General features: G+C 42.6%; 1 protein-coding gene across 1 annotated transcript in view; it reads right to left on the bottom strand.

The window, feature by feature from the left end:
• The window catches only part of LOC110535778 (BDNF/NT-3 growth factors receptor), a 92492-nt gene that overhangs the window by 45253 nt on the left and 20871 nt on the right, over positions 1-26368 (bottom strand). The window contains exon 13 of the mRNA XM_036935577.2: positions 5354-5539. Coding sequence (XP_036791472.2) covers positions 5354-5539 — 186 coding nt within the window. The remainder of the gene's footprint in view (positions 1-5353; positions 5540-26368) is intronic.

Raw genomic sequence — 26368 nt, 5'->3', positions numbered from 1 at the left:
GCCACCCTTTGCCTTGATGACAGCTTTGCACACTCTTGGCATTCTCTCAACCAGCTTCATAAGGTTGGGATGGGATGCATTTGAATTAACAGCTGGGCCTTGTTAAAAGTTAATTTGTGGAATTTCTGTCCTTCTTAATGCATTTTAGCCAATCAGGTGTGTTGTGACAAGGTAGGGGTGGTAGACCAAGACCAAGTCCATATTATGGCATTAACAGCTCAAATAAGCAAAGAGAAAGGACAGTCCATAATTACTTTAAGACATGAAGGTCAGTCAATATGGAACATTTCAAGAACCATCAAGCGCTATGATGAAACTGGCTCTCAGGAGGACCGCATGACCGCATGATCTCCGCATGTGTGAATCCCACCATGAAGCATGGAGGAGGAGGTGTGATGGTGTGGGGTTGCTTTGCTGGAGACACTGTCAGTGATTGAGTGTGCAAAGCTGTCATCAAGGCAAAGGGTGGCTACTTTGAAGATTCTAAAATCTAAAATATATTTTGATTTGTTTAACACTTTTTTGGTTACTACATGATTCCATATGGGTTATTTCATCGTTTTGATGTCTTCACTATTATTCTACAATGTAGAAAATAGTCAAAATAGGAAAAACCCTTGAATGAGTAGGTGTGTCCAAACTTTTGACTGGTACTGTACATTGTGGTGATGTGTTTTGTGTAATCAATGTATTTTCAATTGAAAGGGAGTTTTACTATTCGTTTTGTATTCTGTCTTTTTATTGTGATGATAGCAATTTGTAACATTGTGTTGCACAGTGTTAGCTCAGCTCTGTCTCTCAGCATATGTAATAGCTGTCAGGTGGGAATCGTCAGAAATTGATGTTTGAAGGTCTATTTGAAACAACGATTTTTGACTGAACAAACACTGAGATCAGTCTGGTGGTAATAACATAGCAGGCTTTTCCCAGTGCTTTCTCCCAGAGCGGTTTTCATGCAGCCAGATACTGTAGATGCTCTGCACCCACTTAACTCAACCCAGGCCTCCCTCTACAGCACGAGGACAGTGGAGAACACCAAAACATATTCATCAGCAGGTTACTGTCTTCAGAGAGAGAAACCGTGGACCCGGACACAAACCATCAAGATTTATTTCTGATCTGATTAAGAAATGCATTTGAAGAAAAGCTCACCACTCGAGCTATTGCATTACAGCGGGCTAGACTTTGAAGCTGCATCGATCTGCACTAACTTACTGAGAGGCATAACCCAATATTATGTAAAAAAAAGACAGGGAGAGGGAGACAGAGAGCCTAGGCCATTAGACTAGCACATACAGACTCAAGACCTGAGCGCAGCTTTGTGTGTATGTGTGTGAACCTGATGACATCACATCTGCCAAAACATGTGGACCTGATGACATCACATTTGCCAAAACAACAGCTCAGGGAATTAATTACATGTAAGTTCCCACAGTTCCCAGAACATCTATCCACAAAAGCCACAGCTCGTTACCATTGCTCACTAATTCTCTTCTTTCACAACAATAATAGCATGGTTTCAAGTTAAAACTCAGATATTTTTACCATTACAACCATACAACTCCACCATTACCGCCAATTCGTGTACAGTAAATATACATTTACACAACCAAACTCTACACATGTACTCTTTTATCATTCTTTGTAAGTACGTAATATGTACATGTCAAGAAGAGACATGTTCCCTATCCAAGTCCACCCCCTTCCACTGTCTGTCATCCTCTCTAGTTTCGGCTAAGTAGCTGTGCTTTTCCAAAGCCTCACTTCTGGATGGTGGAATAGGGGTTGGCTTTAGACTTTAGTCCCTGTGTTCTGATGTCATGGGTGAATGGGATCATTTCCACAGGAGGAGAGCCCTTCTGCAAGTAAACAGCCTGGTAAAAATACATTTGTGAATCAAATTTTCCAGTACAATGTTAATCCTTCTGAACCCAGAGACCGGGATGGAGAGAACAAAAGGAAGAAACAGGGGTTGAAAGAAGAGTAGACTGCACTAAGAAAGGAAGAAACCTCTGTTGTGTCGGCCTTTAGTCCTTCCGTTGCAAGACATGCAAGTTGACAGTGCATCTGTGAGCGTGTCTATCAGCTGGGGTGTGTGTGTGTGTGTCTCATGTTCTTAATGAACTATGACTACTTTAATGGAGCGGACAAACCAATGGAGGCCAAGATATTAGAGTCACACCCACTCCCCTGACAGACTACCTTACCTAGAACTGTTTAGCTCTTCCTCATCAAAGTGAATACTACATTTATACACACACATGCGCCCCACACTCACACACACAAACACTGAGTTGTACAGTATTGAGCATCATTGACTGACATTTTACGAATCCATTTTTTGGGGCTGCAGAGATCCAGTCAGATCACAACCTTCTCTCCATTGGCCCATACAGGAGAAGCCGGAGACAGCCATGCACATACAATACCAGTCAAAAGTTTTAGAACACCTACTCATTCAAGGGTTCTTCTTTATTCATAATATTTTCTACATCGTAGAGTAATAGTGAAGACATCAAAACTATGAAATGACACATATGGAATCATGTAGTAACCAAAAACAAATCAAAATATATTTTATATTTGAGATTCATCAAAGTAACCACCCGTTGCCTTGATGACAGCTTTGCACACTCTCGGTATTCTCTCAACCAGCTTTATGAGGTAGTCACCTGGAATGCATTTCAATTAACAGGTGTGCCTTGTAAAAAGTTCACTTGTAGAATTTCTTTCCTTCTGAATGTGTTTGAGCCAATTAGTTGTGTTGTGACAAGGTAGGGGTGATAGACAGATGATAGCCCTACTTAGAAGATAGCCCTAAATACCAAGTCCCTATGATGGCAAGATCAGCTCAAATAAGCAAAGAGAAATGACAGTCCATCATTCATTTAAGACATGGTCAGTTAATGCAGAAAATGTCAAGAAAGTTTCTTCAAGTGCAGTAGCTAAAACGATCAAGTGCTATGATGAAACTGGCTCTCATGAGGACCGCCACAGGAATGTAGACTCAGAGTTACCTCTGCTGCAGAGGATAAGTTCATTAGAGTTACCAGCCTCAGAAATTTCAGACCAAATAAATGCTTCACAGAGTTCAAGTAACAGACACATCTCAACATCAACTGTTCAGAGGAGACTGTGTGAATCAGGCCTTCATGGTCAAATTTCTGCAACAAACAACTACTAAAGGACACTGTCTGTGATTTATTTAGAATTCAAGGCACACTTAACCAGCATTTCTACCACAGCATTCTGCAACCATACGCCATCCCATCTGGTTAGTGGGACAATCATTTGTTTTTCAACAGGACAATGACCCAACACATTTCCAGGCTGTGTAACGGCTATTTGACCAAGAAGGAGAGTGATGGAGAGCTGCATCAGATGACCTGGCCTCCACAATCACCCAACCTCAACTCAATTGAGATGGTTTGAGATTTGGACCACAGAGTGAAGGAAAAACAGCCAACAAGTAATCAGCATATGTGGAAACTCCTTCAACAGTGTTGGAAAATCATTCCAGGTGAAGCTGGTTGTGAGAATGCCCAGAGTATGCAAAACTGTCATCAAGGCAAAGGGTTGCTACTTTGAAGAATCTAAAATATAACATAACACCTTTTTGGTTACTAGGTGTGCCCAAACTTTTCACTGGGACTGTACATGCACACACACACACACACACACACACACACACACACACACACACACACACACGTTTTGTTCTTCTATCCTCGTGGGGACCTACAATTATTTTCCATTCAGAATCCTATTTTCCCTAAACCCTAACCCTAACCATAACATTTACTCTTACCATAACCCTAACCTTGACCTTAACTTGTAACCCTAACCCAAACCCAAACCGTAAACCTAACTCCTAACCCTAATCCTATTTCTAACCCTAATTGCAACCCTAATACTAAACTTAATCCTTAATCTTAAAATAGCGTTTGTCCTCATGGGGATGTGGGAAATGTTGCCACAACAGAGAATTTTACCTTGTGGGAACTTTGGTGGATTTAAGGCCCCCACAAGGATAGAAGAACCCCCCCTCCCACTCACACACACACACGCACTGAGACTACTGAGAGACACAGTCCTATTGTAGAGGTTATCTTTGCCTCTAAATGTCATATGCACAGGAACATGTGTTCATTGACATGACCTTGAATTTAATGGATTAGATGGATACAGCTACACTGCTGACAAGTGGCATTGATGCACAAGCACTCACACACAATGCGTGCGTGTGTGTGTGTGTGTATGTGTATGTGCATATCTGTCTCCGGTTTCTTCTCCTGTCTGGGCCAATTGGGAGAGTGCTGTGGTCTGACTGGTCTCTGAAGACAGTACATTATTATTATTATTATAATTTGTTGGTAATTTTTTCCCCTTTTTCATGATATCCAATTGATAGTTACAGTCTTGTCCCATCGTTGGAACTCCCCTACGGATTCGGGAGAGTCAAAGGTCAAGAGTCCTCCAAAACACAATCCTGCCAAGCCGCATTGCTTCTTGACACACTGCTTGCTTAACCTGGAAGCCAGCCGCACCAATGTGTTGGAGGAAACACCATCCAACTGACGACCGGAGTCGGCTTGCAGGCGCCCGGCCCGGCACAAGGAGTCTCTAGAGCGCGATGGGACAAGGTAATCCTGGCCGGCCAAACCCTCCACTAAACAAGACGACGCTGGGCCAATTGTGCGCCACCTCATTGGTCTCCCGATCACGGCCGGCTGTGACACAGCCTGTGATTGAACCCGGGGCTGTAGTGACGCCTCAAGCACTGCCTTAGTATGCTACACTACTCTGGAGACCAGCCAATACATTTTCTTAAATAAAATGTCAGTCAATTGCACTCAATACTGTACATCACACACACACACACACACACACACACACACACACACACACACACACACACACACACACACACACACACACACACACACACACACACACACACACACACACACACACACACACACACAGAGAGAGAGAACGCGTCCTGTCCCACTCAACACATTTTATCAGCAGCTCCAAGGCCAGTTCCATAGCAGCGGAGAGGTTGTTGCTATGGCAACCCATGCATACGCACATTCAGGTGTGGGTTCTTAGATGGCGTCTACAATATGTGTTGGTGTAACAGATTCACGGGGACATCAGCACTCAGATCCCCTGAGATCTCCTAGTCCGCACGTTACTCTTCTTCGCTGCAGCATAGTAGGCTATGTCAGCTCAGAACATGTTGTTACCAGTTAAAATGAACTGGTGGTGAAGGGAAGACATTCATATGTGTGTTGCATACTTGTCTCTGTGTGTGTGTGTGTGTAAGCCATGGTCTTGTTGTTCTACTCACAGGTGTCTGATTTGAGCATGCTGTTGCTGCGGAAGTACTGAGGGTTCTCGATGACGGGGATCTTGGTCATGCCGATGATGACGGCGTCTGGGCCCATCTCAGAAGAGGACGGAGTGTTACTGCCGTTGGACACGTGGTGGAGAGGAGAGGCTGAGTCGTCATCGTTGCTGATCACAGACGATGCACCTGAGAGAGGAGAGAAAGCGAGGGGAGTGGAATTCAGTATGAGAGAAAAGGTAAAAGAGAAGAGAGAGATGAAGAGAAGAAAAGAGAAAAGGTGTTTGAGGAAAATATGAAGGTGGAAGAAGGAAAGAAACAAATGGAAGGGGAGGCATGTTTTTGTTTTAGCAAAAAAAGCACAAAGCTTAATTACATACCAATCACCACACCCGTCCTTGTTCATTGTCAAAGCCCATATCCAAAGCAGGCAATATGGGTATAACACATTTTATATGCAACTTTACAACAGGTAATATTCAAATATAGTTAAATAGTACATTTTGAGTGCATTTTGTATTGTTACTGTCCAGGATTTCATCGGTCTCCTCTGATCCACCAACAGAAAAATGGTCTTTAAATGGGAAATCTGTGTTTCAAACAACAACAAAGCATACACCTCTCCACTGTTTCAGTGAACATTTTGCATTTTTACATTCAGCTGACGCACTTATCCAGAGTGATTAATTGGAGCAATTAGAGTCAAGTGCCTTGCTCAATGGCACAGACAGACTTTTCACCTAGTCCACCCGGGTATTCAAACCAGCAACCTTTCAGTTACTGGCCCAACATTCCTCATCGCAAGGCAATTTCCCCCCTCCTGTAAACATCTAAGGGGTGGGGCTGGAGAAATGTGACCACTCTCAAATGCATTGGCAGCTATGAAAGCCAGATCAGACAGTTGAACTAAGCTCATGCGACATTTACAGTCATATTCCTCAAGATCAATGGCTATATATCATGAATTTGAAAGTCTAAAAATGGATTTGGCAATTGTGAATGACCTCTTTAAACTAGCGGAAGTTGAGGACCAAACCTATTTTCATAAAAAATTATTCAAGTTGCATGTGTGCATCCCCTCAGGGGCAATGAACGTACAACAGTAGTTTAGGTCATGGTGAGAGAAAGTGTGTTGATAGAGCGCTTTGTGAATGGGGAAAGAGAACGATGGTCTGACGCTGAGCCCGTGCTCATTCCTTTGTTGTCCACAATTTCTCTGTGGACCAAACTCTGTTTCTTCTCTGGTTTCCACTTCCACTCCCAAAATAAACAATTAAGCTCTTATTCTCATACACACAGTCTCAATCTCTAAACACGAACACACACACACACGCCCCACACGCACCTACACTCGTGCACGCGCGCACACACACACACCACAGTGTTGTTTTTGGAGCAGTGGAGTCATGGAAGTGGTGCATTCCTAAGAAGGAGGAGGCAGTGGAAAAGGACAGAGAAACAAAGAGGGATTGTCTCTCAGCAGGCTTATAAGGTTGTGTGTGTGTTTGTATGTCTGTGTGCTAGTATGTGTGTGATAGTGTGGGTGTATGCTTCCATGCGTGCACCCTGATCATCGGATTGTGGTGAAACATGACTGGTATGTTCCTACAAGTCAAAGCACAGGTCCGTCGAAAATAGTAGATGCATTGTGGAAACAGGAAACAACATAAGCCCTGGCACATGACAGCAGCACTCATGAAAAGCATTGTAGCGACCCTTACCAAGGTAATAACGAGGTAGTTATGATCTCCCTCACGAAGGTTAAGCCTAGTGGAGCAGTGGTTAGCAAGTTAACCATCCCGTAGTGGGACGATTTACCCTAATTCATACTGACTAGGGCCAGGAGTTTTTTCCTCACCACGACATCTGACCAGGAAAACCTCTACAGGGGTCTTAGTTTAGGACTAAAGGTGAGCCTTGCCTCCTGGTGGTTTGAGAATTCCAACTAAACTTTATGATCTCACAACACCCGATCTCTTTCGTCCAGCCTTTCTTTACTGGGCTGCCGTGGCTTCTCTCTGCTACTTGAGGTTCAAGCGGAGCGAGGACACTATAACGCTCTACAGAGGAGCTCTTTCATTCTCCACCGCTAATGTGTTGAGTGGTTTCTCCGCAAACAGGCTTCTCTCTCCCCTGTGGGTGCTCAAATGATGTGCCCCTATTATGCCTCCCTCTCCACCGCCGTCCTCAGGAAGAGCCGTGACGCTACCGCATTGTACAGTAGTGGCTGCACTTCAATGCATTGTTGAGACTGGAGAGACGTCCATCTTGGATCTGACTGGACCCCAATGTTCTGGGCAGTGTAAAAAGAGACGTACGTATGGATTTTGTCTGACTGAGAGAAGTGATCCTCTGAGCACGGCTGGTCTAATCAGGTTGACCTGAGGTGCAGACAGCCTGGTAGACGACAGGCAGTTAGGGCATGTACATGACTTACCAGAGACAGTGACGTCCGGCGGCCCACATACACGCCTCTCTGAACCCCACAGAAACACACTCTAGGCCTGCCAAAATCGTAGAGTAATGAACTTCTCCTCGTTCTGTATCTCAATCAAACACCAGACACTACAGTAATTAGAGAGTTATGGTTTTCAGCCATGATATTAGAGTGGGCATGTGCTTAAAAAATAACACACACACAGCATCCCAAGCAGGTTATTGTCTCTAAGTGAGTGTGTGTGTGTGTGGGGGGGGGGGGGGGGGGGGGGTGCTCACTTTTAACGTGAGGTCCAGGGTCAGATCATTATAAATGCTATTTAGCATGGAGAAGGGAGGGGAGGGAGCAGGTCAGTGTGCCGCGGGGAGTCGTTTGGGGCTGGGGGGTGTAGGTAAAAGCTTAAGTGGGGTCAGGTCCTGACCTAACACCATTAAACAGAGAGCTGCTCCACTGCTGGGGTGGGCTGGCTGGACTGGGGTGGGCTGGCTGGACTGGGTGGGGTGACTCCATGTTTCTCAAATTTCTAATTTCAAAGTGTTTAAGGTTAAGTTTAGACACCAGCTCCACATTTTTAAGGTTAGGGTTAAGTTCAGGCATTAGCTCCTAATTCTTAAGGTTAACTCTAATTGGTTATGGTAAGGGTTAAGGTTTGGGATAGGCTTTAAACAAATATCTCAAAAACAACTTTCTATTGCTGGATTTGAACATGCGACCTTTGGAATCAAAGGCAGATGCTTACGGAACCTATTTGAAGCTAACACTGCTCACTGATGCTCCTAGTGGCCGGTTTCCACATCATTTCCTGACATCCTCAGACATGGATGGACGTTGAATACTGACTTGTATCACCGGTGACCTGGTTGACTATATTGATCTCCTCTGGCTTGCTGGGCGCTCTCCCTTAGACAGACAGACTGACAGCAGCAGAACATTTATTGGACATGGGGGTTAAGGGCTGTTGGGGTTATGGACATGTGGAGTGTATTAAACGGTTTAAAATGGCATCATGTCTATCAGTGTTGTCAAAATGAGGGGAGATGCTGAGATTGAACCCAGGAGGAACTTGTGTTCCTCGACCACTTCAGACATGCTCAGTGCTAACCGGCAGTGATGTCGAGTGACCAGTAAAGTGTCCTGTCACTGTCACCCCTCTGGTCCGCTGACCCCCCCAAATCAGCCACCCCAGGGCCCTCCAGCAGGGTAACCCGAGCATGTTGCTCTCTAAATCCACCTAAATCCACCACCTCTAACCCCGCTGAACACAGGAAGTGATCTATCGATCTCATGTACAATAAGGAAATTAAGGGTGGAGGGATAGGAGGAGGAGACAAAAAAGCGTACATTGGAATGAGAGGGGGAGAGATAGAGAAAGGAGATGAGGAGGGGGATGATGGACAAATTAATGAATTGAATAGGGGGAGAGAGAGAAGGATGAAGGGATGAAGACCCGATGGAGATAGAAGGAAGGATACAATTTAATTTACACTGCAATGAAATGACAGGCTCTGAATCCAGCCCTCTCTGTACCTGACAGAGCAGGACCTAGCTGCAGTCAACAGCATATCAGATTCCTAACCAAACCCCTCCATTTAAAAATAGAGATTTCTCTCTCTCTCTCTTTCTCTGTCAGTGCTTTTCTATTTTTAATTTAAAAAACACATTCACCTTCTCATATGCCACTAGGAAACCAGCTCCCCTCTTCCCACTCAATACAAGCAAAGGTGACGAGAGAGAAGGAAAAGGAAGGAAAGTGGAGTAGAGTGGAGGGAGGAAGAATAATGAAAAGGGAAGAGAAAGAGAGACAGGCAAAAAACATACGTTTCCTCCCAATACTGTTTGCCATCCATTGTTTGTCTTGTAAATGAATGGCTGTTAAGTGTGGTGGTGCCCTGGTGTGTTTAATGTTGAATGGCCACATTAATACACACATAGGTGTGGATTGATGACATTTTGACAATCCAGTCTGAGTGTCAATGAGGGCTTTGAATTGCACTCTTTCAGCCACTATTTGTGTGTGTGTGTGTGTGTGTGTGTGTGTGTGTGTGTGTGTGTGTGTGTGTGTGTGTGTGTGTGCGCGCGTGTGCGTGTGTCTGTGTGTCTGTGTGTCTGTGTGTCTGTGTGTCTGTGTGTCTGTGTGTCTGTGTGTATGTGTCATGTCCATACAGCGCTCATGGCCTGTGTGTGGACGGAGTGTGGGGATGGGCTTCTACAAAACCCAAACACACACTAGAGAGGGGGAGGAAGGACAGAGAGGGTGGACATGAGAAAAATGCATTCACTTTAGTGACTACCAATATACAGTTCCATTTGTGTTTATTGTCAACGAGTGAACCTCAATTAAATAAAAAAAAAAAAAAAAAAACTTTATTAACCAGGAAAAGGCCATTGACACCCAGAGCCCCTTTTTCGAGGGAGAGACCCCTGGCCAAGAAGGCAGCAACGATCAATAAATTACAGAATTAAACATACAAAAATACAATACAACAACATGATCCAGCCCAAAACAAGCATTTACACTCAACAAACAGAGCAGCACAACGTTGCTTTTTATCAAGTGCATTAATGATGTCGTTTGCCACTGCCATAGCTGCAGTTGTGGTGCTGTGCCCCGATCTAAAGCCAGACTGAACCCCACTCAGTATGTTCTTTTCAATTAAGATGTTTTTAACTGAGTTCACTAGGGGGATTCCTATACTTTGACCAGGATAGGGAGTTTAGAGATAGGACGATAGTCATTAGCATCTGAGGGATCTCCACCCTTTTGCAGTGGGAGGACATAAGCTGATTTCCAAATGCTGGGTATGAAATTGGTCAAGAGACTCAAGTTGAAAATGTGTGCCACAGGTTCAGTAATAATACCAGCTGCTATCTTTAAGAGGTAGGAGTCCAGGTTGTCTGGACCTGCATACTTTTTAGTCTCAATTGCTTTTAGTGCTTTATAGACCTCAGCATGAGAAACAGGCTCAAAAATTGAAAAGGTTCACATGAGGGCCTATATCATAGTTTACTGTAACTATATGCCTCTTGGATATGACGTAAAAACACTACAGCAATCAATCCATCATGTATAGCACAACAGCCACATAATACACTTACAAGAGGCTCTTGGCTCTGGATATTCCAGTAGCCTATAAAAACACATTTTATATTGCATTTTGGAGGGTACACATATATTCCAATAGGAAAAAAACTTTAAAGGCCCAGTGCAATCAAAAATGTGATTTTCCTGCGTTTTATAAATGTGATCCTTAATTCGGTCTTACGTAGCGACATTTTCTGTTTTTTATTAAAAAAATTTATTGGATAAAATTACAGACTACAGAATGTTATATCATACACTGCATTTGATGAACAATGGGAAAGTAATTCTGCTTCGAAAGTTGATAAACTTGTAACCCCACTTTTGAGAAAATGGCCCTTGAATGTATTTCTTTGTCTACACCCATTCAACATCATTCACAACCACTTAAGCCTTAGCCCCACCCATCTCTTTAAGGATTCACATGTGAGGCCATGTGCTAAACAGAGTGAGTAAGGTAGTGTAGTAAACAACCAAAGATTTCAAGACTAAAAGTGGTGAAAGTAGTAGCAAAAAGTAGTAGTAAAAATACACTTTATCTAGTCCTTGGCCTATATCCTAATCTGACTTTGGTGTAGGTCATGTTGTTCTTCACATTACCGTCTCTGGTAAACACAATATATCAAATAAAAATCTAAGTTTATTTGTCACATGCACAGGATACAGAAGGTGTAAATGGTACAGTTAAATGGTAACTTACATATTTGCATAGTAGAAATATCTAAAATAGAACATGTCCCGATAAAAATATAGTATACATATTAGATGATGCTTACCCTCTTAACCACACGTGTCTAAATTGATGGGTCATGTGAAAGAAATGCTATAACCAGCCCCCGGCCACATCTAGCTAAATTGATTGGTCCTATTGTCTAGACATGTACACATGTTCATGAAATACAGTAGATGGCCGTAATCATCCCCATGTAATCATCTGACGAAGCTAAACAATGAACATTAATCCAAACCCATAGCTACACTTCGAACGGATTGTCATAGCTAGCCACCATGCATGAACTGCTGTTGCATGAATCTGCAGGTAGCTAAATCTAACCAACTGGGTTCAAAGGCTATAACTAGCAATGCAGATGACTATCTGAGATACAAATAATATTACTACACAGATAATGCACATAACCAATGTTCCCTCTAAGCTTTTCGCAGTAGCCCCGAGACTGCCGTGCAGCTCCCCCTGGACTGCTACGCAGAAGTATCAGCTCACGCAGAGAAGCACGAGATTGAACTTCACTCAACTTTCTAGAGCAACGGTCACCAACCGGTCCAACGTATTCCTAGGCTATTGCCAAACATTTCTGTAAAAAACCCAACGATAAAGCCTTGGTTTTTTCTTATTCGTCTCGGGCTGTTGGTGGTAGGTGCACCCGATTCTGCTGCCCTGTGTGCCTGTAGGCGAACTGTTGCCATTTTGCAAAGGTGGAAAAAGTACTTAATTGTCATACTTGAGTAAAAGATACCTTAATATAAAATGACTCAAGTAAAAGTGAAAGTAACCCAGGAAAATACTACTTGAGTAAAATATTTTAAATGTACTTATGTACAGAGGTTGAAAAAGTACTCAATTGTCATACTTGAGTAAAAGTACAAAGTAAAATTAAATGCTACACATAAAATTCCTTATATTTGGCAAACCAGATGGCACAATTTCCTGTTTTATTACTTTTTTTGACAGCTAGGGGCAACTCCACCAGATCAGAGGCCGTATGGATGACCAGGGTTGTTCTCATGATCAGCGTGTGAATTGGACTTTTAACTGTCCCGCTAAGCATTCAAAATGTAACTAGTACTTTTGGGTGTCAGGCAAAATGTTTGGAGTAAAAAGTGCATAGTTTTCTTTAGGAATGTAGTGAAGTAAAGGTAAAAGTAGGCAAAATTATAAATAGTCAAATAAAGTACAGATACCCCAAAATACTACGTAAGTAGTACTTTAAAGTATTTCTACTTAAGTACTTTACACCACTTCCATTTTGAACCATTACATGTGTCTGAAGGTACAAGCTCTGCCTTCCCGGCGGGCCCAGGGAGCAAATCAAGTGCACTATAGGCCTACCGCTAGCCAACCGGATGGCTCAGATGACCGTGTCTGCAGTAACGTAGCAGGCATAAAAGAAAGCTACAGCAAAGTTGATACTGTGAGATTTCAAAACGTTTCAAAACGATTTTAAAACCATGACTAGAGAGAGGCTGTCAACGAATACAACAAAGAGATGCTGTTTAAGATCTTACTCAGCACTGTCAACACTTTGTATTCAACACTTTTATAAGTAATGAATGAGTAGGAAAGTGTTGCTAGGCTTGCGTTGTTGTTATTATTAGTGGCTTTTTTAATATTGAGGAATATTTCACTTTCTTTGTTCCTGGGGTAACAAGATTAATTTGTGCATGAGGCAGAAATAATTTGCTGCGACTCAAATTTTTCCAGCTGGAAGATGGTGTCCCTTTTTGGTTAGTGGAGGAAAGGGGAGAGCCTAGGGATGTTGAGAGGCGGACCCTAAGTCTGCTGCTCTCTCCCTCTGCTGAGACTGACAATCAGATGCAGGCTCCATCAGTCCATTAAAATTAAAATGAAAAGCGAATTATTTAAATGTATGCTTACTCAGCTGTGTTTCACAAGTAATACAACAACGGATCTATTACCGGTGTGATCATACAGCCTATAAAAATTCAATCAAAGCCAAAATGCGGTGATAATGTATTTGGCCTATAGCTTACTGCACAAACCTCATTTGCTACAGTACTGTTTTTAATTGGTTAATGTTGAGCGGTAGATCTCGGCTTGCATTTTGACTGATCTTGACCCAGAAAAGGTTGGTGACCACTGTTCTAGAGTTTTCCCTGTTAAAAATATCAATGTTTCACTTTACTGTGGCAATTGTGATCGAATCAACACAATATTAGGCACTTTCAATGCAACAGGCTTGAATAAGCTAAGTAACCAATAGGCAGAGGGTAGAATAATTTGTCTGATTCTCTGTAATAATGGTATTGGAATAATAACGTATTTTATTTTGGAGTGGTTTCTTGATTCAAACAACACAACAACATTTTCAGTCACGTCCTTGTTTGAAGGACAAGTGGATAAACAGGTTAATGTCAAGCCCTGCATATATTGTTTTTTCAAAAGTTTAATGAATTGTAGACCTACATTGAACACCACACAATTGGCTGCTATTTCCACATTAAAATGTTATGGGATGCATTTTCGGGAATTGTTTTTGATGATAGGCCACTCTGGTAGGTCTACATTATGATCAAATAGCCACAGTAGCCTATATGGCCACTGTTAAAAATGTAACTTAAAGCGGCTACGCGCTGGAAGTTACACAGACTTTTTACAACGTTCAAGTTTGCGTTCAGAAGACCTGGAATGTGCTCTGTGATGAAAAAAAATTGAGGGAATATTGCACGTAACCTAAAGCTAGCGAGCCAGCAAGCTAGAGTTCGCTAGCTAGCTAACAGTACTGTTTAACTTGCAATGAAAATGACTTTGACAAAATTAGAAACAAACAGTGAATTCGGAAAGTATTCAGACCCCTTGAATATTTCCACAATACCCCATAATGACAAAACAAAAAAAGGTTTTTAGAAATGTTTACAAATTTAGAAGAAAAAAACTGAAATATCACTCTTTAGACCCTTCACTCAGTACTTTGTTGAAGCACCACTGGCAGCAATTACAGCCGTGAGTCTTCTTTGGCATGACGCAAAAAGCTTGGCACACCTGTATTTAGGGAGTTTCTCTCATTCTTCTCTGCAGATCCTCTCACGCTCTGTCAGGTTCAATGGGGAGCGTTGCTGCACAGCTATTTTCAGGTCTCTCCAGAGATGTTTGATCGGGTCCAAGTCTGGCCTCTGGCTGGGCCACTTAAGGACATTCAGAGACTTGTCCTGAAGCCACTCCTGCATTGTCTTGGCAGTGTGCTAAGGGTCATTGTCCTGTTGTAAGGTGAACCTTCACACCAGTCTGAGGTCCTGAGCACTCTGGAGCAGGTTTTCATCAAGGATCTCAATGTACTTTGCTCCGTTCATCTTTGCCTCGATCCTGACTAGTCTCCCAGTCTCTGCCGCTGAAAAACATCCCCACAGCATGATGCTGCCACCACCATTCACAGTAGGGATGGATTGGCCAGGTTTTGAGCGGTGCCTGGTTTCCTCCAGATGTGACGCTTGGCATTCAGGTCAAAGAGTTCAATCTTGGTTCCATCAGACCAGAGAATCTTGTTTCTCATGGTCTGAGACTCCTTTAGGTGCCTTTTGGCGAACTCCAAGCGGGCTGTCATGTGCCTTTTATTGAGGAGTGGCTTCTGTCTGGCCACTCTACCATAAAGGCCTGATTGATGGAGTGCTGTAGAGATGGTTGTCCTTCTGGAAGGTTCTCCCATCTCCACAGAGGAATTCTGGAGCTCTGTCAGAGTGACCATCGGGTTCTTGGTCACCTCCCTGGCCAAGGCCCTTCTCCCCCGATTTCTCAGTTTGTCTGGGCGGCCAGCTCTAGGAAGAGTCTCGAATGCACTGTATAATATCTGAAAATGTAGCTACACTCTTACATATATACATGGATGAATGTTTGTTTGGCCTGTACTGTCAAGTCACTGCGGTTCACGCTGACTGTGTGCAGAAAGTAGTCCATCACAACTTTTTCCCACTGATCTTGGTCGATAGAGCATGCCAAATTCAGGGCAACAAAGTTGTTGAGAGCAGTAGCAACACTTTTGCAGTACTCCATGGCTAACGTTATATCTTTCAAAAAAGCAGTGGTAGCAATGATTATCTACACATAAGACAGAAGCATTTTACATGGCAGATCAATCAGAACTCATCTCTCGGCATCTCCAGCCCATGCATTATCTCAGCCAATCATGGCTAGTGGGGAGGTTCGTGTCTTTTTCTGTGACTAAACCAACTCAGAATTATCTAGCAAATGTATTCATATTTACAGATGGCATACACGTTTGTTATTAAGGCACATGCAAGTTAACATGTTCCAGAAGGCATTTCTACCCCAAAAAACATATTTTTTATGTTCAAATGCTTCCCCTGTGAAGTGGTGACATGCAGCATATGCCTAGCTTCCTGAAATGGGTTACTTAATACTGAACCAGTCAAAAGTTTGGACACACCTATTCATTCAAGGGTTTTTATTTGTACTATTTTCGACATTGTAAAATAATAGTGAAGACATCAAAACTATGAAATAACACAAATGGAATCATGTAGTAACCAAAAAAGTTGCCACCCTTTGCCTTGATGGCAGCTTTGCACACTATTCGCATTCTCTCAACCAGCTTCATGAGGAATGCTTTTCCAACAGTCTTGAAGGAGTTTCCACACATGCTGAGCACTTGTTGGCTGCCATCTCAATTGGGTTGAGGTCGGGTGATTGTGGAGGCCCGGTCATCTGATGCAGCACTCCATCACTCTCCTTCCAGGTCCAACTCATCCCAAACCATCTCAATTGGGTTGAGGTCGGGTGATTGTGGAGGCCCGGTCATCTGATGCAGCACTCCATCGCTCTCATTCTTGGTCAAATATCCCTTAAAGTCTGGATGTGTGTTTTGGGTCATTGTCCTGTTGAAAAACAAATGATAGTCCCACTAAGCAAAAACCAGATGGGTTGGCGTATGGCTGCAGAATGCTGTGGTAGCCATGTTGGTTAAGTGTGCCTTGAATTCTAAATAAATCACAGACTGTGTTACAGGCAAAGCACCCCCACACCAGCAAAGCACCCCCTCACACCTCCTCCTCCATGCTTCCCAGTGGGAACCGCACACGCAGAGATCATCCATTCACCTACTTTGTCAGTGATTTATTTAGAATTTATTTAATAGTTTTGATGTCTTCACTATTATTCTACAATGTAGAAAATAGTACAAATAAATAAAACCATTGAATGAGTAGGTGTGTCCAAACTTTTGACTGGTACTGTATTTCCACACTATGAGGGAATAATACTGTGAAATTGTGAAAATGATGATAGTGTAAGAGCTGTATGAAAACATCGTCTGAAATTTCTGCCTGTTTTGGTGGGATGGAGTTTTGGCCTGCCTGGTGACATCACCAAACGGGAAATTTGTTAATAGACCAATAAGAAAGAGTGTTTAAAACTTCTCTGCCAATAACAGCTAGTTTTCACTTTTCCCCTCCCACTCAGATCACTCCCAGACAGTCCTAGCAAAATTCTTGCTTGAGAAATTGCTCTTTGCTAAGAAGATATTTTTGTTTCTTTCTCTTCTTTGTTTCTTGTTACCCAAAAAATGATTTGATATCGAGATAAAAACATCTGCATTAGACCTTTAAGATGCACTTCCAGTTTAATAAATGTCAATACAGTATTTATTTTCCTCATTGTTAGAATGACTATCTAATTTCTCTTAAAAAATATATAGCACTGAAATAAGTACAAATATGTGCAAAACATGTTGATATACTATATGTCCTGGTAACAGAAGGTTAATGGTTTATGGAAACCTGTGTTTTATTTTCCTATGGAAGTGTAACCGTGTGTATCTGTATCTCATGGAAGCTGTCTGATAAATGTGTCTCAACAGTGACCCTGTGTAAGATCATCAATTAAATACATCAAACCTGACCTACATTTGAACTGCCACTTTAATGAGTGTGTGTGTGTGTGTGTGTGTGTGTGTGTGTGTGTGTGTGTGTGTGTGTGTGTGTGTGTGTGTGTGTGTGTGTGTGTGTGTGTGTGTGTGTGTGTGTGTGTGTTGTGTGCATTTGACCTATTTGTGTAAATTGAAAGTATTGTGTAAGTTCACGTGTTAGCATGTGGAGATGCATGTGTGATTGTGTGTCTTTTCTATGTTTGTAAATGTGTTAAGTAGTATCTGCATGTACAAAGTATGTGTGTGTGTTGTGTGCATATGTCTGTCTGATGCAGAGTTGGAGTGCTAGGGGAATTATACTGTGATGATTAATTTAACACAGCCTTCCAGAGGTGTGTGTTTAATACATGAGATCTCAGCACAGAGTGCTGAGACAGAGTTAGGTCGAGTGTGTCTGGGCACTAACATATATCTCACTATGGCCTTACCTGAACACCTACCCCATTAACCCACTCTAAATTCCTTGGACAGACTCCTCTGTAGATGGTGATGAAAGTGGTGCTGGAGGAGAGAGCCTAGTGTTATCTAGTATAGAGTCTGGATTTTCTGGTGTGTGTGTTGGGGGTAGACAGTGTTCTGGATTAATTGTGCGTGTGTGTGTTTGTTTGTGCGTGTGTGTGTGTGTGTGTGGGGGGGGGGGGGGGGCAGATGTAGGTTAATGGCCGTCTTATCTCGGCCCCGCTGCTCTGCATTATTCATCTACAGAGAGGCTTTCAGGGTCTCACCACCAGACCTCCTGCTGATTGGATGGCCGGCTCCTCTACTGGGCCTATAGCTCACCTTCACTGTGCCGTGTACACCTCAACCGCCACACTCTATTTACATGACACCATCCTGCTAGTTGTCTGTTCCACTTGTTGTTTTTGTCTGTCTGATTGTCTGTCTGTGTTTGTGAGTCCGTCTCTCCTAGCGCCCAACCACCTCCACTGGAACATTATGAAATAACACAAAGCCTGAAGAAAAACACAGATCAAACGAATAAAATGAGCAGCAACATAAAGGACAATGGTGAAATCATAATAAAACCAATGATATATAAAGCATATGTGATTAGAAATAATATATTCAAATCATATCTACATGTAAAACATCCCCCAATAGTAGAAAGTAGGTCCCAGTTGCTGGTAAGACAGTGATGCTTAGTATAGTTAGTGGGATCAACAGCATTGAGTGGTGGGTTAAGGTTGATTAGTGAATTAGTCCTACAGTGCAGGGGCAGGTGTACAAAACATTAACACCAGCTCTTTCCCATGACATAGACTGACCAGGTGAATCCAGGTCAAAGCTATATCCACTTCAATCAATGTAGATGAAGGGGAGGAGACAGATTAAAGAAGGATTTTAAGCCCTGAGACAATTGGAGACATGGATTGTGCATGTGTGCCATTCGGAGGGTGAATGGGCAAGACAAAATATTTAAGTGCCTCTGAACGTGGTATGGTAGTAGGTTTCAGGCGCACCAGTTTGTGTCAAGAACTGCAATGCTGCTGTGTTTTTCAGGCTCAACAGTTTCCCATGTGTACCAAGAATGGTCCACCACCCAAAGCACATCCAGCCAACTTGACACAACTCTGGGAAGCATTGGAGTCAACATGGGCCAGCATCCCCGTGGAACGCTTTCGACACCTTGTAGACTACATGCCCTGACGAATTGAGGCTGTTCTGAGGGCAAAAGGGGGAGGGGGTGCAACGCAATATTAGGAAGGTGTTCTTAATGTTTTGTACACTCAGTGTATATACAGTCGTGGTCAAATGTTTTGAGAATGACACAAATATACATTTTCACAAAGTCTGCTGCCTCAGTTTGTATAATGGCAATTTGGATATACTCCAGAATGTTATGAAGAGTGATCAGATGAATTGCAATTAATTGCAAAGTCCCTCTTTGCCATGCAAATGAACTGAATCCCCAAAAAACATTTCCCCTGCATTTCAGCCCTACCACAAAAGGACCAGCTGACATCATGTCAGTGATTCTCTCGTTAACACAGGTGTGAGTGTTGACGAGGACAAGGCTGGAGATCACACTGTCATTCTGATTGAGTTCGAATAACAGACTGGAAGCTTAAAAAGGAGGATGGTGCTTGGAATAATTGTTCTTCCTCTGTCAACCATGGATACCTGCAAGGAAACACGTGCCGTCATCATTGGTTTGCACAAAAAGGGCTTCACAGGCAAGGGTATTGCTGCCAGTAAGATTGCATGTAAATCAACCATTTATCGGATCATCAAGAACTTCAAGGAGAGCGGTTCAATTGTTGTGAAGAAGGCTTCAGGGTGCCCAAGAAAGTCCAGCAAGCGCCAGGACCGTCTCCTAAAGTTGATACAGCTGCGGGATCGGGGCACTACCAGTACAGAGCTTGCTCAGGAATGGCAGCAGGCAGGTGTGAGTGCATCTGCACGCACAGTGAGGCGAAGACTTTTGGAGGATGGCTTGGTGTCAAGAAGGGCAGCAAAGAAGCCACTTCTCTCCAGGAAAAACATCTGGGACAGACTGATATTCTGCAAAAGGTACAGGGATTGGACGCTGAGGACTGGGGTAAAGTCATTTTCTCTGATGAATCCCCTTTCCGATTGTTTGGAGCATCTGGAAAAAATCTGGATGAAGACAAGGTGAGCGCTACCATCAGTCCTGTGTCATGCCAACAGTAAAGCATCCTGAGACCATTCATGTGTGGGGTTGCATCTCAGCCAAGGGAGTGGGCTCACTCACAATATTGCCTAAGAACACAGCCATGAATAAAGAATAGTACCAACACATCCTCCGAGAGCAACGTCTCCCAACCATCCAGGAACAGTTTGGTGACGAACAATGCCTTTTCCAGCATGATAGAGCACCTTGCCATAAGGCAAAAGTGATAACTAAGTGGCTCGGGGAACAAAACATCGATATTTTGGGTCCATGGCAAGGAAACTCCCCAGACCTTAATCCCATTGAGAACTTGTGGTCAATCCTCAAGAGGCGGGTGGGCAAACAAAACCCCACAAATTCGGACAAACTCCAAGCATTGATTATGCAAGAATGGGCTGCCATCAGTCAGGATGTGGCCCAGAAGTTAATTGACAGCATGCCGAGGCATGCATCACACAATGCAAAATATTTCAGTATTTTGCAAGTTATACATCTTTAAAACTTGATTGTTGACATGCAACACATTTTAGGACTATATCAACAATGGACTAATGGAACAAATTCCAAAAGATAGTTTTTGAGTGGAATTTTCCTTTAGCCACAATAGATAAAGAGACACTGTGTCCTCACAACCCCTAAAGAAAAGTATGGGAGTCACACAACAGTTGTCCCCTGGTTTGTTATTGGAAATTAATCAGAGTGGCAGAACAGGAGCTGACACAGATTCTTATTAGAATTTTCCATCTGCCTGGGAATGGAGGAGTGGCGGAGTGGAGGGCGAGTATCGAGCCAAAAACAATACCCTAATCGCCATCAGGTTGATAACTGGAACAGTAAGGAGGGATTGGAATGTGTCTTGGACAGACACACCATGGGAGAGAACAGCAGCTGCTCCACACCTCACACAAAGATGTTACACAACCTAGGTGTCTGAACCACATCTCCTGGTAATCACTTTCTAGCCATGGCCCTTCCTTGCCAACTTGCCTCACCTGTATACAACTCCACTGATCATATGTGTGTTTGCATGTGATCGTATGCCCGTATGAATGTGTGGTGTGTGTGAACATGAAGGTGTGTGTGTGCGTGCACGACAGTGTGCGTCAAATCAAATTTGATATGTCACGTGCTTCGTAAACAACAGGTGTAGATTAACAGTGAAATGCTTACTTGGTCCCTTCCCAACACTGCAAAGAGAAAAATATAGAAAAAATAATAACGCGGAATAAATACACAATGAGTAAAGATAACTTGGCTATATACACGACAGTGGAGGCTCCTCAGAGTAGGAAGGGGAGGACCATCCTCCGTGAATTATTTTTTTTAAAATGGTGAAACATTAAAAAAGTTATCCTTTTTAGATAAAACTATAATAAATATATTCACGCCACCAAATAATTGATTAAAACACACTGTTTTGTAATAAATATCTACAGTAGTCTCAACAGCACTTTGTATGGTAGCACCATGGTGTAGCCGGAGTACAGCTAGTTTCCGTCCTCCTCCGGGTACATTGACTCCAATACAAAACCTAGGAGGCTCATGGTTCTCAACCCCTTCCATAGACTTACACAGTAATCATAACAACCTCCTGGAGGACATCCTCCAACATATCAGTGCTCTTGGGGCATGAACTGACATATTGTCCACCCTATCAAAGGATCGGAGAATTAATCCAGTACTGAAAGAATAAGCTACAGCTAGCTAGCACTGCAGTGCATAAAATGTGGTGAGTAGTTGACTCAAAGAGAAAGACAACAGTTGAACAGTTTTGAACAAATAATTAATTTCTTTAAAAATGAAGTACTAGAGCCGGTGTAACTGCTAAACTGCTTGCTGACTGTTCACTGTACTGCATGATTGTAGTGGGTTTACTTACACGTTAGTTCTAGTAGCTATATTGATAAGCTATGACGTTAGCTAATATTGGTGACATTAACGATGTAGGCTATGTGTAGCGGTTAGCGGTTATGATATGAAGGTTTGGCTTGGAAAGGTTTTTTAGCCTGGTCACAGATAGCTGATGTGTTGTGCACTGAAGTCCACAAGCGGAGGGAAAAGTTTAGAGGAGGAGAGATGTGAAACTATCAGACCAAAATAAACTTTCTGAGGGACAGGGAGAAAGGACGTCCGGTCCATTCAATTCGTCTAGGACCTGTCTGCTAGGTTGAGAGAGAAACTCAAGGAATACATTCCGATTAGACAGTCAGTGGAGGAAAAGAGGATCAAGTCTCACCTCAGCTTCCCGGCAGTGCTGTGGGTGTGGAGGGGAGCGCAGAGGATAGAGTTCACAAGCACGGATTAAGCCCCAATCAAGCTACAAGCTTGGCTTGGGACAAGCTTGGCTTGGATGGGTAAGGATGGGAGGTTGAGGAAAACTTGGCTTGGGTGGTGTAAAGGGGGTGCAGGGATGGGTTTGGAGGTGGAGAGGGATGGGTTTGGCTTGGGAGAGAGAGAAGGAAAGATTTAACTATACTACAATGTCATCTGACTTGCAAAACCTACTTTAAAATGAAAAAGTGTTCTGGACAGATTAGGAGAGAGTGTTGAGTCATTATTATTCTGTTTGTCATTATAGCTAAGATTCAATGGCGTTATTGGTGAGAGTGGAGAGGGGCTCTATCGAGGGGATTGGGACAGGGTGACTGGGAGGGCATCAGACACTTCTCAGAAGTATGTGTGGGGCCTCTACTTATCTCATGTCAGTCTCTTGGTGGACCCACTCTCCCTTTTAATTTACAAGGTAATACAAACTGACCACAGTACCTAAGTGGCAGTCTTTCTCCAATGACATAATCCACAGACTGTTGGTACATTAGGAGAGGAGTAGGAGCTTAAAAGCCCTAAAAAGGCACAGTTCCTCAAAGTACAAAGAAGTACTTTGCTTTATGTTTTTTTGTGTGTTCTCTGTTAAATGTCCACTCAGCCCACATGCTCACACGCTCTATATATATACTGTAAACAATAACTAGGTGTTCATACGGTGAATCTCCCATTTTATAATGTTGAATATTACCTTACATGTTACAAAATACACATTGATTTAATTGTACTGTGCATTCGGAAATTCTTCAGACCCCTTGACTCTTTCCACATTTTGTTATGTTACAATTACTCAAAGGTATTAAATCATTTTTTCCCCCCTCATCAAACGACATACAATACCTCATGACAAAACAACCACAGCTTTTCAGAAATTCAGACCCTTTACTCAGTACTTTGTTGAAGCACCTTTGGCAGTGGTTACAACCTTCAGTCTCCTTGGGTATGATGCTACAAGCTTGGCACACTTGCATTTGGGGAGTTTCTCCCACTCTTTTCTGCAGATCCTCTCAAACGCTGTTTTCATCATGGATCTCTCTGTACTTTTCTCTGTTAATCTTTCCCTCGATCCTGGCTAATCTCCCAGTCCCTGTCGCTGAAATGCATCCCCACAGCATGATGCTGCCACCACCATGCTTCACCGTAGGAATGGTGCCTGGTTTCCTCCAGACGTGACGCTAGGCATTCAGGCCAAATAATTCAATCTTGGTTTCATCAGACCAGAGAATCTTGTTTCTCATGATCTGAGAGTCTTTAGGTGCCTTTTGGGAAACTCCAAGCGGGCTGTCATGTGTCCTTTACAGAGGAGTGGATTTTGTCTGGCCACTCTACAATAAAGGCCTGATTGGTGGAATGTTGCAGAGATGGTTGTCCTTCTGGAAGTTTCCCCCCATCTCCACAGGCGAACTCTGGAGCTCTGTCAGAGTGAACATCGGGTTCTTGGTCACCTCCCTGACCAAGGCCCTTCTCCCCCAATTGCTCAGTTTAGCCAGGTGACCAGCTTTAGGAAGAGTCTTGGTGGTTCCAAACTCCTTCCATTTCTGAAGTATGGAGGCTACTGTGTTTTTGGGAACCTTCAATGCTGCAGAATTGTTTTGGTGCCCTTCCCCAGATCTGTGCCTCGACACAATCCTGTCTCAGAGCTCTACGGACAATTCCCTTGACCTCATGGCTTGGTTTTTGATCGGACATGCACTGTCAACTGTGGGACCTTAAATAGACAGTTGTGTGCCTTTCCAAATAATGTCCAATCAATTTAATTTACCACATGTTGACTCCAATAAAGTTGTAGAAACATCTCAAGGATGATCAATGGAAACAGGATGCACCTGAGCTCAATTTCTCATAGCAAATGGTCTGAACAGGTATTTTTTAAATATTTTTTATTATAAATTTGCAAGCAGATTCTAAAACCCTGTTTTCGCTTTGTCATTATGGGGTATTGATGATAAAAATCAAACATATTTAATCCATTTCAGATTAAGGCTGTAACGTAACAAAATTCTGGAAAAAGTCAAGGGGTCGGAATACTTTCCGAATGCACTGTATGTCCCACAGGGGCAAATCTGGTGTTTTTAGATAGAATTCAAGCTATATTAGATCAGATCCAGACAATAACTATTATTTTAGCAGGCGACCTAAATCATATATTCGATAAGATTGACAGAAGTAGCATTTAAAAAGCAATCTCAAGGAGCCTGCAAAGATGATGAAAAATGTCAAATTTAAAAATAATTTACAGGACACCTGGAGATGACTATTTTGAAATGCACACAACAATTTACTGGGTTTAAAAATCCATGACGTAGTGACATCGAATCATTCTCCGGTATAATGCTTAATTACACCAACAGAAAATTCACTATGTCATGTGACAGAATATAGAGAATGAAAAGAGCGCATCTTCAAGACCCCAAATTTATTAAATACGTAAATGGGAAAAAATGTAAACATTAAACATGTAGACATAGGGGACAGAGAAAAGCCAACAACAGATATATTTTGGGATGCTTTTAAGGCGTACATTAGGGGAATGATAATCTCATACATGGAAAAAATTATATCTGAGTTAGAAATGAAAAGTAAAGAAAAATGAATCAGTCTCTTGGGAAAAGCCAATAAAAATCATTACAAGGTAAAGAAGAAAACAACATATATTTTTTACATATGCAGGAATATGATATTTTACTTTCAAGAGAGACAACAACTACAGGTTAAACTACAAATAAAGCACACAACTTAATGGCAAATAAACCTGGTAAAAATATTGCAGCCCTCAAAAAGCAAATACACGCCAAACCAATTGTAATTTTCAAATGAATTAGAAACAACAATGCGATTAATGGCCATTTTAAAAGCTTCTTTGAAAATCGATATGAATCTGAATAAACAACAGTGGGACTGATCCTACATCCTTCTTAGACCCAACAACCCTGAAGCAATTATCAGCAGATCACTTAAAACAGAGATCACCCAAAAATAAATATCAAACACGGTTAAAACATTCACGAGGAGAAAAGCCCCAGGAACGGACGGCTTTCCCATAGAATTCTAATTAACATTTTGGGAGAAAGTAGCGCCCTTATTTACACAAATGACAACACACGTTACTAAATTCAGTGCTTCCTAGTTCCATGTATCAAACAGTTATTTCAGTTATATCAAAACCAATCAAATCTGGAAAGTCACCAGCTGATTACCGACCCATAAGTTGAATAAATTGTGACAAGAACATAACAAAGCTCATAAGCAATAGAATGACAAAAGTTTTACCGAAAAATAGAAATAATCAGTAGCAGCAGCGTATGAAAGGAGTGAAAGGAGTCCGTGCAAACTAAGAGGGTCAATGCAAATAGTCCGGCGGGTGAGTGCGAGTGTGTGTGTGATGGTGATTCATATTTGGAGCAGGGCTGGTTATGTCGTGTGTATCCGTGGCAACAGCATGCAGTGGGCTTCTGGGGCCATCCCCCTCCTGTGTCTTATTGCAGTCCTCCTGAAAACTACAATTCCACTCAACACTGTTCAACACCACTCACTACATTCAATAGAACTCAACACTACTGTACCCCTGCCACACAATTTAGAAACACCAGACCCTGATCAGCACAACGACACTGAATACTGTGATACACACACAACAAAGATTAGAACACTATATATACAAAACTATGTATTCAGCTATTTCAGCCACACCCGTTGCTGACAGGTGTATAAAATTGAGCACACAGCCATGCAATCTCCAGAGACAAACATTGGCAGTAGAATGTCCTTACTGAAGAGCTCAGTGACTTTTAATGTGGCACAGTCATAGGATGCCACCTTTCCAACAAGTCAGTGGTCAAATTTCTACCTTGCTAGAGCTGCCCCGGTCAACTGTAAGTGCTGTTGTTGGAGCAACAACGGCTCAGCCGCG

This window comes from Oncorhynchus mykiss, chromosome 11 (assembly GCF_057628025.1).
Source record: "Oncorhynchus mykiss isolate SJ-2025 chromosome 11, ASM5762802v1, whole genome shotgun sequence".
NCBI classification, from domain to species: domain Eukaryota; kingdom Metazoa; phylum Chordata; class Actinopteri; order Salmoniformes; family Salmonidae; genus Oncorhynchus; species Oncorhynchus mykiss.
The sequence above is the reverse complement of the archived record's forward strand: the minus strand, read 5'-3'. Positions and strand labels throughout refer to the sequence as shown.